Source organism: Micropterus salmoides, unplaced genomic scaffold, assembly GCF_014851395.1.
Source record: "Micropterus salmoides isolate LMB-PRFRI ecotype aquatic unplaced genomic scaffold, ASM1485139v1 Ms_hic_scaffold_1022, whole genome shotgun sequence".
NCBI classification, from domain to species: Eukaryota; Metazoa; Chordata; class Actinopteri; order Centrarchiformes; family Centrarchidae; genus Micropterus; species Micropterus salmoides.
Window position 1 is genome coordinate 1 of NW_024040067.1, and position 15,000 is coordinate 15,000.

At 44.7% G+C, this 15,000-nt stretch overlaps 3 protein-coding genes across 3 annotated transcripts in view; 1 reads left to right on the forward strand and 2 right to left on the reverse strand.

Moving 5' to 3' along the window:
- Positions 1-966: 966 nt before the first annotated feature.
- On the reverse strand, positions 967-6,868 carry LOC119896741 (sal-like protein 4). Its single transcript, XM_038710166.1, is given in 5 exon segments — positions 967-1,279; positions 1,427-1,842; positions 1,874-1,953; positions 1,955-4,760; positions 6,482-6,868. Coding segments are annotated over 5 exon segments (3,609 nt in total). The 5' UTR covers positions 6,558-6,868; the 3' UTR covers positions 967-1,048.
- Positions 6,869-8,398: 1,530 nt separating this feature from the next.
- LOC119896742 (E3 ubiquitin-protein ligase CCNB1IP1-like) lies at positions 8,399-11,311 on the forward strand. Its single transcript, XM_038710167.1, has 5 exons — positions 8,399-8,493; positions 9,243-9,547; positions 9,643-9,789; positions 10,101-10,272; positions 10,973-11,311. The coding sequence occupies exons 2-5, from the start codon at positions 9,245-9,247 to the stop codon at positions 11,131-11,133; spliced, it is 783 nt and encodes a 260-aa protein (XP_038566095.1). The 5' UTR covers positions 8,399-8,493; positions 9,243-9,244; the 3' UTR covers positions 11,134-11,311.
- Positions 11,312-12,341: 1,030 nt separating this feature from the next.
- Positions 12,342-15,000, reverse strand: part of LOC119896744 (tetratricopeptide repeat protein 5-like) — a 6,711-nt gene continuing 4,052 nt past the window's right edge. The window contains exons 5-9 of the mRNA XM_038710170.1: positions 14,516-14,607; positions 14,223-14,426; positions 13,113-13,327; positions 12,862-13,006; positions 12,342-12,743 (exon numbers count right to left, since the gene is read on the reverse strand). Of these exons, the coding sequence (XP_038566098.1) occupies positions 12,624-12,743; positions 12,862-13,006; positions 13,113-13,327; positions 14,223-14,426; positions 14,516-14,607 (776 nt within the window). The 3' untranslated portion in view covers positions 12,342-12,623. The remainder of the gene's footprint in view (positions 12,744-12,861; positions 13,007-13,112; positions 13,328-14,222; positions 14,427-14,515; positions 14,608-15,000) is intronic.

The following is a 15,000-nucleotide window of genomic DNA, read 5'->3' on the forward strand; positions in this document are numbered from 1 at the left end:
ACCCCCCCCCGATCCCCCATAAACCACAGACAAGCAGGTCTCCTCTTCACATTGCTGTTGTTTTATTTATCTTTTATACATCACATGGGAAGCATGGGAACACATTTTGTCATTGCTACAAAAAAAAAGTTTACAAAGGGTAAAGCAAAGCACACAAATACTAACTGGGCTAAGCAGGAAGCAGTGAGTTAGACAATTTCCGCGGGAGCAGAAAACTCTCAAGTGCTTTGAGAGAGGAGAGCAGGGGAAGGGGGGAAAGGAAATATAAAGGAGGCTCCCCCTCCTTTAACTGTATCATTATAAGGGCTCATCCTTGTTGTCGATTTGAACCTGCACGCAGCATCAACAACAAGAACAAACGTTTACAATAATCAATATGAATAAGGTAATTTGCTGCTAGCAAAGTTTACAACTATAAGTACAAGGAATGCTCACACAAGTACTGATAATCTAACACAATCGTCGCCATCATCATTATCATTATCAAACTGGTTATCATCATTGCTAATGTGTTTATTTAACTTGATGTTTCGGCAGCACAGAACACAGTGCATCTCAGCACATCAGAAACATGCTTTCAGCAGCATGGCATTAAAAAGGAAAGAAGAAAGTAACAATAAAAGGCATAAAATGTAGCCCCAGCTCATATTTACAAACATTGGCCGTTTCTTATTTGGCCTGTTTTGGTATGGAGTTCATCTTGTACAATTCTGGACGGACCGTCATCTTATTCAAAATCAGCTTATACAGTATGTGCTGAAATAAAAGCGCAAACAATTAATTCTCATTGTGACAATGCTGTGAAGTGTGTAAGATAAGGCCTCACTGTGGTCTTTGAAATACAAAAATACATCGCTAAAACACTACATTCACAAATCTCTTGTAATGTTACTACAGTACAAACTAGATATATCGGCCTAATACAAAAAGGTAAACATGAATTAGAATTAGGAACTCTAGAAATCTCAGTCTATTAAAAAGAAAAATACATTCCCTTGTCAGGACCCTTTAAAGACTGACTGCAGCCATTTTAACAATGCTAACTTTTCTACACAGTAGTGTCCATAGGCTCGCCTGCCACACTAGAAACAACACTGACTGGTAGATGATCTGTGCTGACACCTTTCTTGGGCGATTTAGCCAATCCCTGCTTTTCCTCTTCCTGTCCCAGGTTCTTATTGGCTGAATGTGAACTGTGATCCTCAGCAGTCTCAGTGTCATTGGTTTGAGCCTTGGAGGGGGTGCTGGTCAATGCTCCAGCGTGTGTTTTCATATGGCCCTGTCGATGGGAGACACAACACAATAGTGAATTACTCACGTCGCTCAAGTCCAGATAGATGAAATCTTCACTTGACATAAAAAATGCATTACCACTTAAATATCATTATATTGTGCAGTGTAAATCCGCCATAACTTCAAACCTTACCTTAAGTCCGCTACGGCTGGCATACGCCTTTCCACACTGGGAGCAGCTGTAGGGTTTGTCCGGGCGGGAAGGCTGGGTGTGCAGTGCTGGGGATGGGACAGAGGGCTCTGGGACCTCTGAAGGCTTTTCTGGCACACCATGGTCATCCTCCACTGGAGTGTCCTTCTCTGGATCTGGATCTAACACAGGCAAAGGTTCTATGGGTGTGGTGGTCTCACTTTTGCCTTTGCTTTGGGCTGCATCTCGCTCTTGTGACTTTGGTGGTACACTGCCACAGGCCTCTTCTGCTTCAGGGATAGGTTTGGGGCTGGCAGGTGGGGTGAGTGCAGGTAAGGGATTTGCAGCGGCCGGTTTGGGTTTAGAATCAGGACTCATGGTGGGTTTGTCTGTAGAGCAGGCTTCATCATTATTAACCACTCTATGCAGCACTCATAATCTACTACAGGCTTCGAACACAGAGGGAAAGAGGGGTGTCATCTGCCTCTGCGTCTCCATTCTCTTCAGCTGAATGAGAACTGACTAAGGGCTTTCAAAGGGCTAGTGCTGCCCAGGTCAGCGTGGGTCTCCTCCTCAGAGTTCAGGAGGCGACCATCAGCTAGGGTCTTGTCTCCCAGATGCAGGGGGTCCTCGGCTCCCAGTGAAGGGGGGTTACGGGTCAGGGGTGGGCTAACACTGGGTGTCGAGCCCTCTGATTCCTCCATCTTCACAGATGTGGCATCAGCAACAGTGGATTGCTTAGATGTGGACCCTGAGCTGAGAGCATCAATTGGAAACTTGGAGCCTTTTGTTAAGGCAAGAGGAATGAGCTGTTGGGCTTGCGCTGAGCCTATGGAGTCATTCTCGCCATCACCAAAGATGGCATTCTGCGTTTCTGCGTCATCTTCAGGAGGCATATCTTCTTCAGGTGGTATTTGCCCTCCTAGGTGCAAGCGGATATGATGCTGAAGAACCAAGGCATTGGTGAATTTCCGTGGGCACAACGGACATGAGTTCAAGGCACGGGAGTTGGCTGGTCTAGCACGGTGAGTGGCCAGGTGGGCCCTAAGGCTGCCCTTCGTGGAAAAGGAACGACCACACAGCTTACAAGGGAACGGGCGCTCTCCCAGATGTGTGGCCTGGTGCAAACGCAGAGCTCTGGGGCAGCTGAGGACACGCAAACACACTCCACACTGATTAGCGGCCTGGGCTGTAGGCAGAGAATAGGTAGTCGTGGTAGTTGTAGTGCCAGAACCTGAGACTCCCTTGCTGGTCATTAGTCCAGCAGCATTGGCACTTGGGCTCAGGCCGAGAGCAGCTAACATTTCCCTGCGATAGGCACTGGAGGTGGTGGTCAGGTCATGGCCGTGTGTATCCCCATTTGCTTCAGCTGAGGTTTGTGAGGAGCTAGAGGAAGAGGCACCTCCATGTGGCTGCTTTTCAAGTTTCTGTACCAGGCGCTGCAACTTGGACGTGTCTGACGTCTGGGTAGAGGTGGTGGGAGAGGATGAAGAGGGGGAGGAGGTTGATGGTTTGGGGAAAGGTGGAAAGGGGAATGGCAGCTGATGAGGCGAAGTGAGGTGGGAGGTGGATGGGTGGCCTGGGGCCCGGAGAAGTGCAAGGTGGTGAGGGGAGGTACCTCCGGGGAAGAGAATCTTGGGGAGGTGTGCCAGTTGGGAGTATGGGGAAGATGTGTGGAGGGCAGAGTGAGGAGGTGTGTTTTCATCAAACCGCTGCTGCTTAGCTGCTTTGAACTGGCTGCCCATGGAGGAGGAAGACGAGGGCGAAGAGGAAGAAGGCAGTGCAGTGCTAGATGCGCTGGCAGTAGCTGCAGCTGAGGCTCTGTTCAGCTGTAGCAGTGAATGGGCTGTGGACAGCAATGCCATATCCACCGATGGGGGAAGAGGTAGAGAGGAAGGCGAGGGACGAGCAGACACACCAGACAAAAATCCTAAAGCCATGTTATCTGTCATCCCGGGAATGCTTCCTTTCACTGGATTAAATGGCTCGTCATCATCAGCCCGGCGTTTTCTCCTTCGCTGGATGGAAGCAGGAGCAGAGCTGCTCTGCATTTGCTCCGACAGTGCTGGGGGCAGCAGGGAGAGGGACAGCTCTGGGTTCTGCTCTCTGTGTCGCAGGAAATGGGCTTTGAGGTTCCCCCTGGTTGTAAAACGGCTCAAGCAGACTGGACACTGGTAGGGTCTTTCACCTGTATGTGACCTAAGATGGATCTGGAGTGATGAATCGCTGCTTAGCACCTTCCCACAAAAACGGCATGCATGTTGAGGGCGTCCTGATGAGGAGGCAGAGCCCAGAGAGGAGCTGGGCTGGAGATCCTGGGAGTGGCTGGTGGTAGGAAGGGGAGTAGTTGGGAAACTGATACCATTACTCTGACCAAATGAGGAGGTGTTGGATGATTTCTCATGGAGGTAGCGCGGCGGTAGGCCCAGTGACAAGGACAGAGGATGTAAGGAGGCAACAGAGGAGCTGATAGTGGATGAAATAGATGAGGAAGAGGTAGAGGATGATAGAGCTCTGCTGCCATTGACATGTGAAGGTCCTGATTTGGATACGGATGGCTGGGGGAAAAGTGAAGATGGAAAGCCAGTCAAAAGCGATGAGACTGTGGTTACTGGTGTGGCAGTAGAAGGGTGTGTTGGTGATGAAGATGCTGCTCCTGTAGACTTCTGATTGCTGTCTGCACCACTGGCCTGTGTGTTATTATCACGGCCAAAGACAGCCCCTCCAAGCCTTAGAACGTGCCTACAGATCTCCTCTGTTATCTGCATCTGGTGGATTTGCCTCTGCTGTAAAACCCTCAGCTCCTCCAGGAGTACCGCTAGGGTTGGCGACACCTGGATCTGTCCCTGCTGCCCCGGGGAGCTGGAGGCCTGCTGATGACCTGGACTGGAGCTGTCGCGGTGAGGCAGCACACACTGAGAAGACGAAGAGGAGGAAGAAGAGGAAGAGGTAGTGGTGGTGGCTGAGCTGCCCATCGGTGGGGAGGTCATGGTGGAATGAGAGTTTCCTTGGTGGGAGAGGCTGTGGGAACCTGAGGTTTGACCCAGGGGAGGAGGCGAGTGAGTCTGGGATGAGAGTGAGGGGTGAGGAAAGTCTGGGGAGAGGGAAGAGTGGGTGTTGGGGAGTGAGGTGCTGAAGGGGGCGATGTGGCTGGGCCAGTGGGGGGGAGGCGAGCTCTCGCTGGGTAAGGAGGGCGCGTGGAGCCCACCAGGGGATGGGCGAGGGGCCAGAGGTGGCTGGCAGTCTTGGAGAGAAGTAGGGGACGACGAGGAGGACTCTGATGAGGTCACTTCTGAGCCAAGAGATGTCGACGGTGACTTCATGCCCAGGTGGTCATCTAAGAATTGACAGTAAAAAGGAGAATAAGAGGGTTTTTTTTCTTTAAATGCAGTTTGTTTCTTTGCAAGGACATTATTATACAATACTAAATCTCCAACATCAGCCCTGATACCCAGGTAAGTAAATTCCTAAAAACATTCTGCTTCAGCTACAGAGTCTGTTTATTTCAATGCATCAAGATGCTGTTTACAAATGTTGTTTGCATATTTGTGTGCATACCAAAAGATCCAGTTACGACTTCAAAAGAAACGGCCTTTAACAAAAAAAATAAACAAGTGGAAAGAAACTCTGCAGTCCATGAGTCTTTGTAATGTCTTGTCTCAATCTGTGCTCTGCAGAGCAAAACTCCTCAAACATCTTGCACACACAAAAAGCTTACAGACCACCTTGCTGCTATGGCAACACATTTTAGAGGACAATGAGCATCACCAAGACAACCCATAACCCCTCTTAACCCTCCCCCTCCCTACAGCAGTTACATCTTTCATCTCGCTATTCACCCTTCCCCCTTACGTCACAGTGGAGGTCAAGGGTCAGGCCACGCTAAGGGTTCTGGGCACTGTCCAGACACTCTGATTGGTCAACTAATCTGACCTCTGCTGCTCAGGGGTCAAATTCTTTCAGAATCTCAAGCACAGAGTGAGAAAGAGTAAAAGAAAAAAGAAGGGGGGAGGGTAACAACAATGGAGAGACTAACTAACTATTCCCTCCTGGAGAGATATAGTGATGGAATGAAAGACTGTACCTCTGTGAAATTCTTTCGCTCTGACTGATAAACAAACCTGAACCTGCAGGAAACACAAAAATAACTCAAAGACTCAACTTTCATTTGTGGAAGTTTACCTGCAGAGTCTCAGGCACATGCACTTGAAGATATAGGATATAACCACTGCAACACAGAACAAGTGCCAGAGCAATCTCTCTATCACCCCTAAATCTTTTTTCTCACCCATCTCACCCCCACCCCCACAATGTGTTTAAGGGTATACAGTCAATAGGGCTGAGGGGGTGAGAAAGAAGGAGCAAGAAAGGGGAGGGAAGTATTGAGAAGGTGGAAATAGGGAAAGAGAAAAGCATGGACGAAGAGCAAAAGAAGAAGAGAATAGAAGGGTGGAAGATTAATCTTTACCAAATGCACTGCCTTCCCTTCCCCCCGCCCATGCACCTTATTGTTAACAAATAAGAGAGTGCTCTATACTAATCAAAGACCTCCAGCGGTCAGCTCTGAGCAGCCTGTTGGTTTCCTAGATGACGAACAACACATGAAAATGGCCACAGATGTATGTTAGTTAATCCTCCTCTATTCACTTCACAGGGACAAGTTTATTGGCCCCAACCAAAGCGCCTAAGGCCTCCATTTAGTGGGGCCCATTACAATGAATGATTAAGCAGGAGGGATTTCTTTGGTTGACAAACTTAGATCTCAAAACTTTTTTTGTCTGTTAAATCAGGTGCGTTTGTTGGAATGTGGCCTTGTGCATAAATAAACTTATAAAAACGACAGTAATCAACGAGAAACCACTCAATAAATAGTAGCCTATACAATTCTAGTCTAAACCCAAACATTTGCCTTTTCCTCTTTGTTCTTTGAAGATTTTCACACTCTGAAAGTTAATTCCGCGTGCAGTGATGAGCACCACTAGGTTGCAGGGTGGTTGCCCTCTTTCAAGAACACACGCAACAAAAAAAGCATGCACGGTCGTAAAGATGTTTTCTCACCGTGAGATAGCAGCCGTGGGCCCCCCGGATCCGCGTTAACAAGATGCTGGGGTCGCTTCTGCTTCCGGCGTGACATGATTCACGGCGAGTCAGACAGAGGAGGGGGCATCAGTTGGTTGAAAGGCAGTAGGCAAGTTGCTGCGCACTTGGAAGTGCTCCTGAAACCATCCAAGCATCTAAAGTTCAAAAGTCCCGCAAGCCCTGAGATAAAAAGGAAATTTCTGAAAAGAAACTGTGTAGGATCACTTCTTAAAGAAAAAAGAGCATTTTGTTGTGTGGAAGAAAGTCAAAATATGTGACATAGGTGTTTGGAAATCCGCAGGTCTGCACCGTGTCATGTGAAGCAGCCGTATGTGCGTGTGTGTGGCTGTTTTCTAAAGTCTCTTTTCCCAAAAAAAACTTGTCCAATTTGCGCCCCTCCTCTCCTACTGCTGCTCCGCTGCATGCACATACAGGGAACACACACACACACACACACACACACACACACACACACAGAACCACTCCTTGTTCTTCAATGATATTTGCATTTCAATGGCGTGTAACACACAGCCTCCCTGGTTCTCTCTTTCTCTTTCTCCCCAGCTTTATTTTTCTTTACACACTCAGGCAGCAGCTATAAACTTTCAATAAAACAAGACAATTGGTTGTCAGAGCCGTTGGAGGTCTAAAAAACAAATTTAAATAGTCGGTAGAATTGGCTATGTTGTTAAGGATAAATTCTGCTATAATTCCTGGAAGAGAATAACATCATCATGGGTCAAATTAAGAGGCAGTAACATGCCTTAAATAAGTCGAGCTAACAGGTGACATCTGTTTGGACTTCCAGGTGTAGTGCATCTACGTTCTGATTCTCAGCAAGTTGGAAATTATGAAATCATAGCCACAATAATTGACTGGCAGGTGGTTTCCATCAGTCAAAAATCTGTCTTCCCAGTGGTGTTATTGTGCCGGATGAGGAGCGAGCAGGCGATATTTCTACCCTTTGATTTCCATAGGGCCAATTATTAACAACAGTGCAGTGAGTGGCTGCTGTGTGCAAGTGGGGCCACACAGCTTTTCCACATGCATGCATGTATTTCGTGTGTTATCACTAAGCGCTTAATACCCCCCACCCGCCCTCCCCCCAAAAAGCATCTTACACTGGAGCTCTATTTAAAAGGCAGAGAATAGATGGGAATCTTTGACAATGGCGTGCTGGACACAGTTGAGTGAGCATCTCCCCTCTCTCACTATGAACCCCCGGATCCACTGCTGCACAGCACAATGCCCCTCTTTCACCCCCCGCCTTTACTCCTGTACCACGTGGAGAAAAGGATAAAAGAGAAAAAGAGAGAGACAGAGAGAGAGAGAGAGAGTGGAAGGAGGGGGGCGGGCATATTTAAGAAGGTGTCTCACGTTTTACATATAGGCCTATATACACCAGAGGAGAAAGAAGGGCATTATTTGATTAGGGGGATATAACTCCCATGTTTGTCTAAAGGGCTGCTCAATGAAGTCTCTGACTTCATGCATGCTCATAGCATCACCTGGAAAATATATATACAAATTTTCATGTCAAGTCAAAGTCCAGGGTGCTTTAAGTGCCATATTCAGTAGGTAAGTGGAGAGACTCTTTAGTAACAATGCCACATTATAAAAATACTCTTTATTAGTTAAGTTAAATTACTGAATGTATGTGTTATTTTATCATTATTATTATTATTATTCATTATTCATTGTATAAAGGAGGGTATAGCCTACCAAAAGTAGTTCCAGAGAAAAAAACCTTGATTTCTCTCTTTGTCCTGAACATGTCTCAAATCGAGCCTATAAAGCCTTGAAACATGTTGTAGATAAATTGTAAAACACCTGCAGGAAATGTTTTCAGATTTAACTGTGGAGAGATTCAGTTGCAATCAGCCAATCAGATCACAGTATTCAGGTTACGTCACCTGCTGTTACCTGGTGAAGGGTGTGTGTCTCCCCGAAATTAACAGTAAAAACACCGGCGTTGTCCCGTTAAAGTTCAGGTATCTGTTTACGTTTTATAGAAAATATACTTTTAAAAGTCAAAGTAGTTTATTGCTCCAAAAAGCAGCCGCTGAACAGAAAGAGGACATAAACGTTCAGCCGGAGCTCAATACTTTACCTGCTAGCCTGCTAATGCTAACAGCAGTTAGGTTAACGGCAGATGATGTAACGTTCAGCTATGAAACCTAAACTTTTTAAAGTTAGTTAAGAAGTTGGTAAAACAAATTCCCAGTACAACTTATTATAATTAGAGGTTATTTGAAGTGGGTTTATTAACTTCACTTGTTAACAGCACACCTACAGAAAGTAAAACTGAATGTTTTTGACAACCAGTGGGTGGTCTTGAATAATGTAACGAATAAGGCATTTCGTCTCTGCGAAAGTCCCGACAGTGACCAATATAATGTCTCAGCCAACAGTAAGACTTCAATTCAGTTATTCAGACACAACATTACAGATTTTTAGCCCCCAACTGGTGTTTCAAATCCCCAAATTTCACCACACAGGTCCATGAATTCTTAAAACCTCTTAAAAGTTGATGTTAAACAGAGTGTGATAACTCCACACAGAGGCGTGGCACTGCCAAAGGATGCCAGTTTACAGGCATGGTCCCAAATTGATTTTTAAATTTGCTTTACCTTGATATGGTTAAGGTCCTTCAAACTCAATGTGTGTGATTGCTTTATCGAACCCTCAGTTGATGACTGCGCTGATCTCCATTACTGAAATGTTACTGTGCTTTCCACAGTCATGGCCATGTCTCTCTGCGATGACACACTCCTGTGTAACATGCCAAAGTGTCGGACCAAGCTGAGCGGCTTCGCCTGGGTCACAGCTTGCTCACATGTTTTCTGCGATCAGCACGGGTCTGGTGAGTTCAGCCGTTCCCCCGCCATCTGCCCAGCCTGCTCCTCTGCTCTGTCTGGGAAGCTGGACATTATGAGGATGGAGCTGTCGCCCTCTGAGGAGTACAAAGCCATGGTGCTGGCAGGTCTGCGACCAGACGTAGTTCTGGACATCAGTGCCCGTGCTATGGCCTTCTGGAGCTATCAGGTAAAATATCTTTTGGTCTGTATGTATATGAACATAGTATAACTCTGAATCTGCGATTCTTGTAACATCTTCTCTTTTCCCCTCTTTGTAAACAGGTCCATCAAGAGCGTATGTATCAAGAGTACAGTCTGTCACAGGCAGAGGCACAGCTGAAGCAGATGGAAAAGGTGTTGACCCAGCAGAACCAGAGCAGAGAACTGGAGCTCTCCGCCATGAGGGGGGAAATCGCCTCCCTGAAGAAAGTAAACCACAATTTATTACATCACATTTTAAATGAGCCCCTAAGAAAATTAATTGGGTTAGTCCACTTTGGGTAAAAATAACTCAACATGTCCTCTGACCTGCCGTTGCCATACTGTAATGAGCTACACCCGAGATAAGATTGTACAAAAGGACCATTTTCATTATCTCTGCCTCTTTCTTTCCTCATCTGTGCTCATGATCTTCAAACCTTAACTTTTAGGAGCACACAGTGATTTTAGTTGATTCAGAAAGCTGAAACATATAAGTTCAGAAGAATATATAGAAATGTATAAAACCTTGTTTCCTTCAGGTGATGGATGAGTATAAAAGGAAGTACAGCGAGATGTCGGAGAGGCTGATGGAGAGGAACAGGCAGTACCAGAAACTGCAGGGGCTGTACGACTCTCTGAGGCTGCGCAACATGGTGGTGGGTGTGGGGGACAGAGACACGCTGCCCCAGCCACATCGCAGCTTCAACACTGGTAAAAACAACTGAACTTAGATTAATGCCTTTACACTCTTTAACAGGACATTTGAGGTGAGCGTAGGCACAAATTCTGTCCTTCCATATACACCAATGTTTTGAAACTTGCTCTTTATAAACAAGGAAAATCATGAGTAGGAAGTATTATATATTTTTTTTTCTATTTACAGTGGTTAGTATTGGAAAATCTTTTAAGCACTTTAAACTTTTTTTTCCCAGGAATTTATTAAACTAAAATGTACCTTTGAATTTTGGACTGTTGGTCGGACAAAACAATTTCAAGAGGTCACCTTATGCTCTGGGAAACTGCAATGGGCATTTAGCTTCACAATTTTCTGACATTTTCTAATCCAAAGGACAACTTGATTGATTAATTAGGCCACAGATGAACCTATAATGAAAATACTGACCATCACTTTCATTCAGGACTAAAGAAAAAGTTAAATAACGTGTTTGTCCGTTTCTGCCTGAGAGGTGAATGCTGTCATTAAATCGGTTGTCGTGTTTTGGCCGCGCTGATTGAGAGTAGGAAGGAAGCACAGAGAGAGTAATGTTAAATGGCACAGAGGGAGACACAGCTGTAGGCATGATGTCAAGAAGTGGTCATCAGTGGGAGTAATGAGCTGATTGTCTATGTAAGGGAATTTCACTCAGTATAACAATGACAGACATCCGTCAATGTCCTGTGTGTCACCCAGGGGCGCCTCAGCAGGCAACTCCCAGGAGAAGCCCTCAGTTCCTCTCTGTGGGCCACGATGGGGACAGCAGATTGTTCTCCGGCCTGGAGGCCGACGGAGCCCAGACCTTCTTCCAGTACAGCTCACCCGCCAGGGAGAGAGGCCGAACCTTGAGGCACTGAGACAGGAACAGTTTTCATAGTGACTGTGGCTCATTAACTTAACTATTTATTTATATGTTTACAAAATGTTCTGTTGTTTTAGTATTAGTGCAGCTGGCAGTGCTTTATTGTAGTGTGTATTGTCATTTTGAACTATAAATGTGTTTCTGACTATTAATAAATATTGGACTGAAATCCACTTTTCACGTTTTAGATACAGTCTCTACCTAAGCACGTGTTTGTGTACTTGGACTGTGTAAATAGAACTTCAAAACTTTTACGCAGAACACAGACAAAGTCTTCTCTGTTAATGTAGCTTGTCTCAGATTTACCAAAAATAAGAGTTTATGCTTCACCTGTTTAATTTAAAATAAAAAAACCCCATAGATTTAAAGTAATTAATGTAATCAGGCAGACTCCACCGGGTTGGTTTTAGTATTTTCATGTGTGATTAATATATATATATGAAAAGTATAAGAAGTTAAGGGGGGGTTTGGGTAAGGGTTAGTCTAACCGTAACCTAAACAAAGAATGGATGGCTTTTACAATACAGAATGAATAACAGGTGGTGTCATTGACTTGCGGTGTTGAACCTGACCGAGTGGTTGTTTGTTGATTGGAATATATATATATATCTATCTATATAGATATATATCTCTCTATAGATATATATCTCTCTATATATATATAAAAATAATAGATTGATATAGATATATAGGCTTTTTAGCCTTTTTTTGGATAGGACAGAGAGTGGAAGTGAGGGGGAGAGAGGGGGACGCCGTGCTGCAAGGGGCCCCTGGCTGGAATCACACCTGCGGCTACAGCTATAAGGACTCAGCCTTGCACTTGGGGTGGGCACGCCACTGACTGAGCCACCTGCGCTCCAGTTGGAAATATTAAGTAGAGCCATCAAGGTCCTTATTGTGTCTAACAGGAAGTTTTTCACTGTATAACAAACAAACAAAGAAGCTTTCAAACGGGCCAATACGACCGCAACAATAAGCGTCTTTGAACTATCTATGATGAGTGACACTAGACAGTCAACGTAGTTTTCACAGAAGATATTTTGACATGTCACAGTAGACACAAATAATAGAAAAATGGATGATCAGTTTAGCTCGCTCAAAATATCTGCTATGAAAAGTGAATGAAATACCATTTTAGTACATTTCAGACAGCGCCAGGTGGCCCCATGACCCCCTGTTTTAAGACACGACTCGAACAATGTGTTTACGATAAAAAGGATTTCTTTCAGGGTAAACTTAAATCACCATTCTGACATCACATCCTCATTATCACAGGTTCATTCATTTACTAAAACAACTCATTGTTGTCTGCACAACAACAGAATACAAAAACAAAAGAAATATTTATAAATATAAACAAAGTGTTTCTAAAGACAAAATAACAGGGTGCGACCTATTTACAGAACAACACATACAATAGGCACAAACTTTGGAAACTCTCAAAAACGTTCATTATTAATTGGTCCTCTTCACTTCTTGTTCAGCTCATTCGCTCTGGGGCTTGTAGCTGACAGACGCAGCAATCTGACTTTGGACGTTTTGTTTCTTGCCGTTGACAATGAGGAGCAGAGGCGAGTCCACTCGTATACTTCTGAAGTCAAATGACTGCCAAAGAGAGGAAATATAAAAGTCAGACCATTGACAAAGATGTAATTGTATACGTTTTGACACACACACACACACACACACACACACACACACACACACACACACACACACCCACCTCATCTTTATGCGTTATACTGTTTCGTTTGAGCTGAGGTTCAGGAATGACTACGGTGTCTCCTATCAGGACGCCCCAGCTGTCTGCCGTGTTGTACACCATCACCACTATACAGGTCTCCTCGCTGTCCACCATGCCAAACGTGCTGGAGAAAAATAACAAGAAAGTGTTTGATGATTTTACCACTTTATTTCCCCACAGCAAAAAACATATGGATAAATGCACCCTTCATGAAAATAGGCTGCACTCACAAAGCCATGCGACCCTCAGAGGCCAGACTGAACACCACCTTGCCCAGGGCGGCCACCCTGGTGTTGTGACCGTGTGTGAGGGAGGAAAGAGTTCGAGGCTCCAGGCTGCCTACGCGGCCGGTCGGGGAGCGGAAATGAGGAGAGGCGCAGGGACCCAAGGCCGACGTGTTGAGGTTAGAGAGCATCGTCCGTAACCGACGCGCCTTCACCTTCCCCTGCAGAGATGGAGACACTGAAGGTTGGGAGCAAAACCAGAGATGTTGCTGCCACCTTGTGGTGAAAAGTTTAATCGTTTTAACATCTTGTTGATATTTATGACAATGTAAGCAAACAGGCTCAAGGTGACATTTTATAGCACGGAGGTCAAAGTACCACACACACACACACACACACACACACACACACACACCTTAAAACATATTTCTTTCTATTAAACAAGTTCAGGCATATTCATTTATTTAATAACAAATTCTTCCAGCTTCTTTCATTTATTATTTCATTTATTATACATTCCCTCTTCCCCCTTCAAACAATTTGCTCTTTTATTTGAATTATTTCTTTATTACATCAGGAAACGGAATTTTCAGTAAAGTTTATTATGTCTTTCTTAAACTCTGGTTTTGTTGCCAAGAAATTAAAATTCTACTAGAGCTAAATAATGATTGGGTGACAAAACGAATAGTCAGTCCTAAAGTCCTTTCCTCATTTCTATCGTCTGACTGTCCACCAACCTTTAGCAAGATGGAGACAGGCATTATTATCTGACCAAAGAAATATTGGAAGCTGAATATGACAGCAAGAGAACATGATCAAATGTGAGTATTTCCTTATTCTTCTGCAACAGTGATATAAATATCTTTGGGTTTTAAACTGCTGATCTGACAAAAGAAGACATGTGAAGACGTCCCCCTTAGGCTCTGGAAACTTGTGATGGGATGTGATAGGAAGACCAAACAATCAGTTACTCAATAAAATAACGTGTAGATTGCCGTCCTGACAGACACATCAGTAGTTGTAGTGCCTAAAAACTAAATTGCTGAATGTTATGATACATTTTGATTTGTAAATGGTTTCTAAACTGATGTGATGAGAATGAGCAACACTCCCTACCTTGTTCTGTATGAGCTCTGTGACTTTCTTCAGATACTCCAGCAGCTGCTTCTCTTTCTCTGGAGGCTCCTCCCAGCCCGGGTCGAGCGCCGCGGCTCGGCTGTAGCCAGCAAGCGCAGACCCAAACATCTCCTCATACTGGAACAGAGTGGATCGGTTGAAATGCAGCTCCGGGTAACAAGAGGCCGCCTTGTCCACTTTCTCCTACACAAGCACAAGAGAGCAGTAAAACATTAGTACAACAGTGCAGTTTGTGCTGGTAGATTTTAACATGTTCAGTGTTCAGTACTCACAGATTGTGCATAGGCACTTAGAGCTTGTTGAGACAACTGTGGATTCTGTCCGCACGTGAAAAACAGGGACACATAAGCATTTCCCAGGATATCTGTAAAAACAATAACATAAAATACAATCTCAGGATATGGAAGGATAGTGATGGTCATGGATTTTAGAGAGCACAAAACTAATTCTGAGTGCTACTTAGTCTCCAATTAAACATCTGACAGCGCCACAGGCACCGATTTGTGAGAACACACACCCACATTCGTACATCGGGGTCTTTATAAAAATATGTACAAGTAAAAAAGCTTTAGAATATATTGCTCCTCTGGAAGCTGCCATTGGAGACCTTATGAATGTTTAGGACACTATAATATATTCCTATAGGTCTTTTAGTTTAGCCAACAATTGAAATCATTTTGGGGCATGTGTAATGCTTGCGATCTGACGGAGCCTTTTACCATCGCCTGATTTATTCATACCGGTATGTCGGATTTGC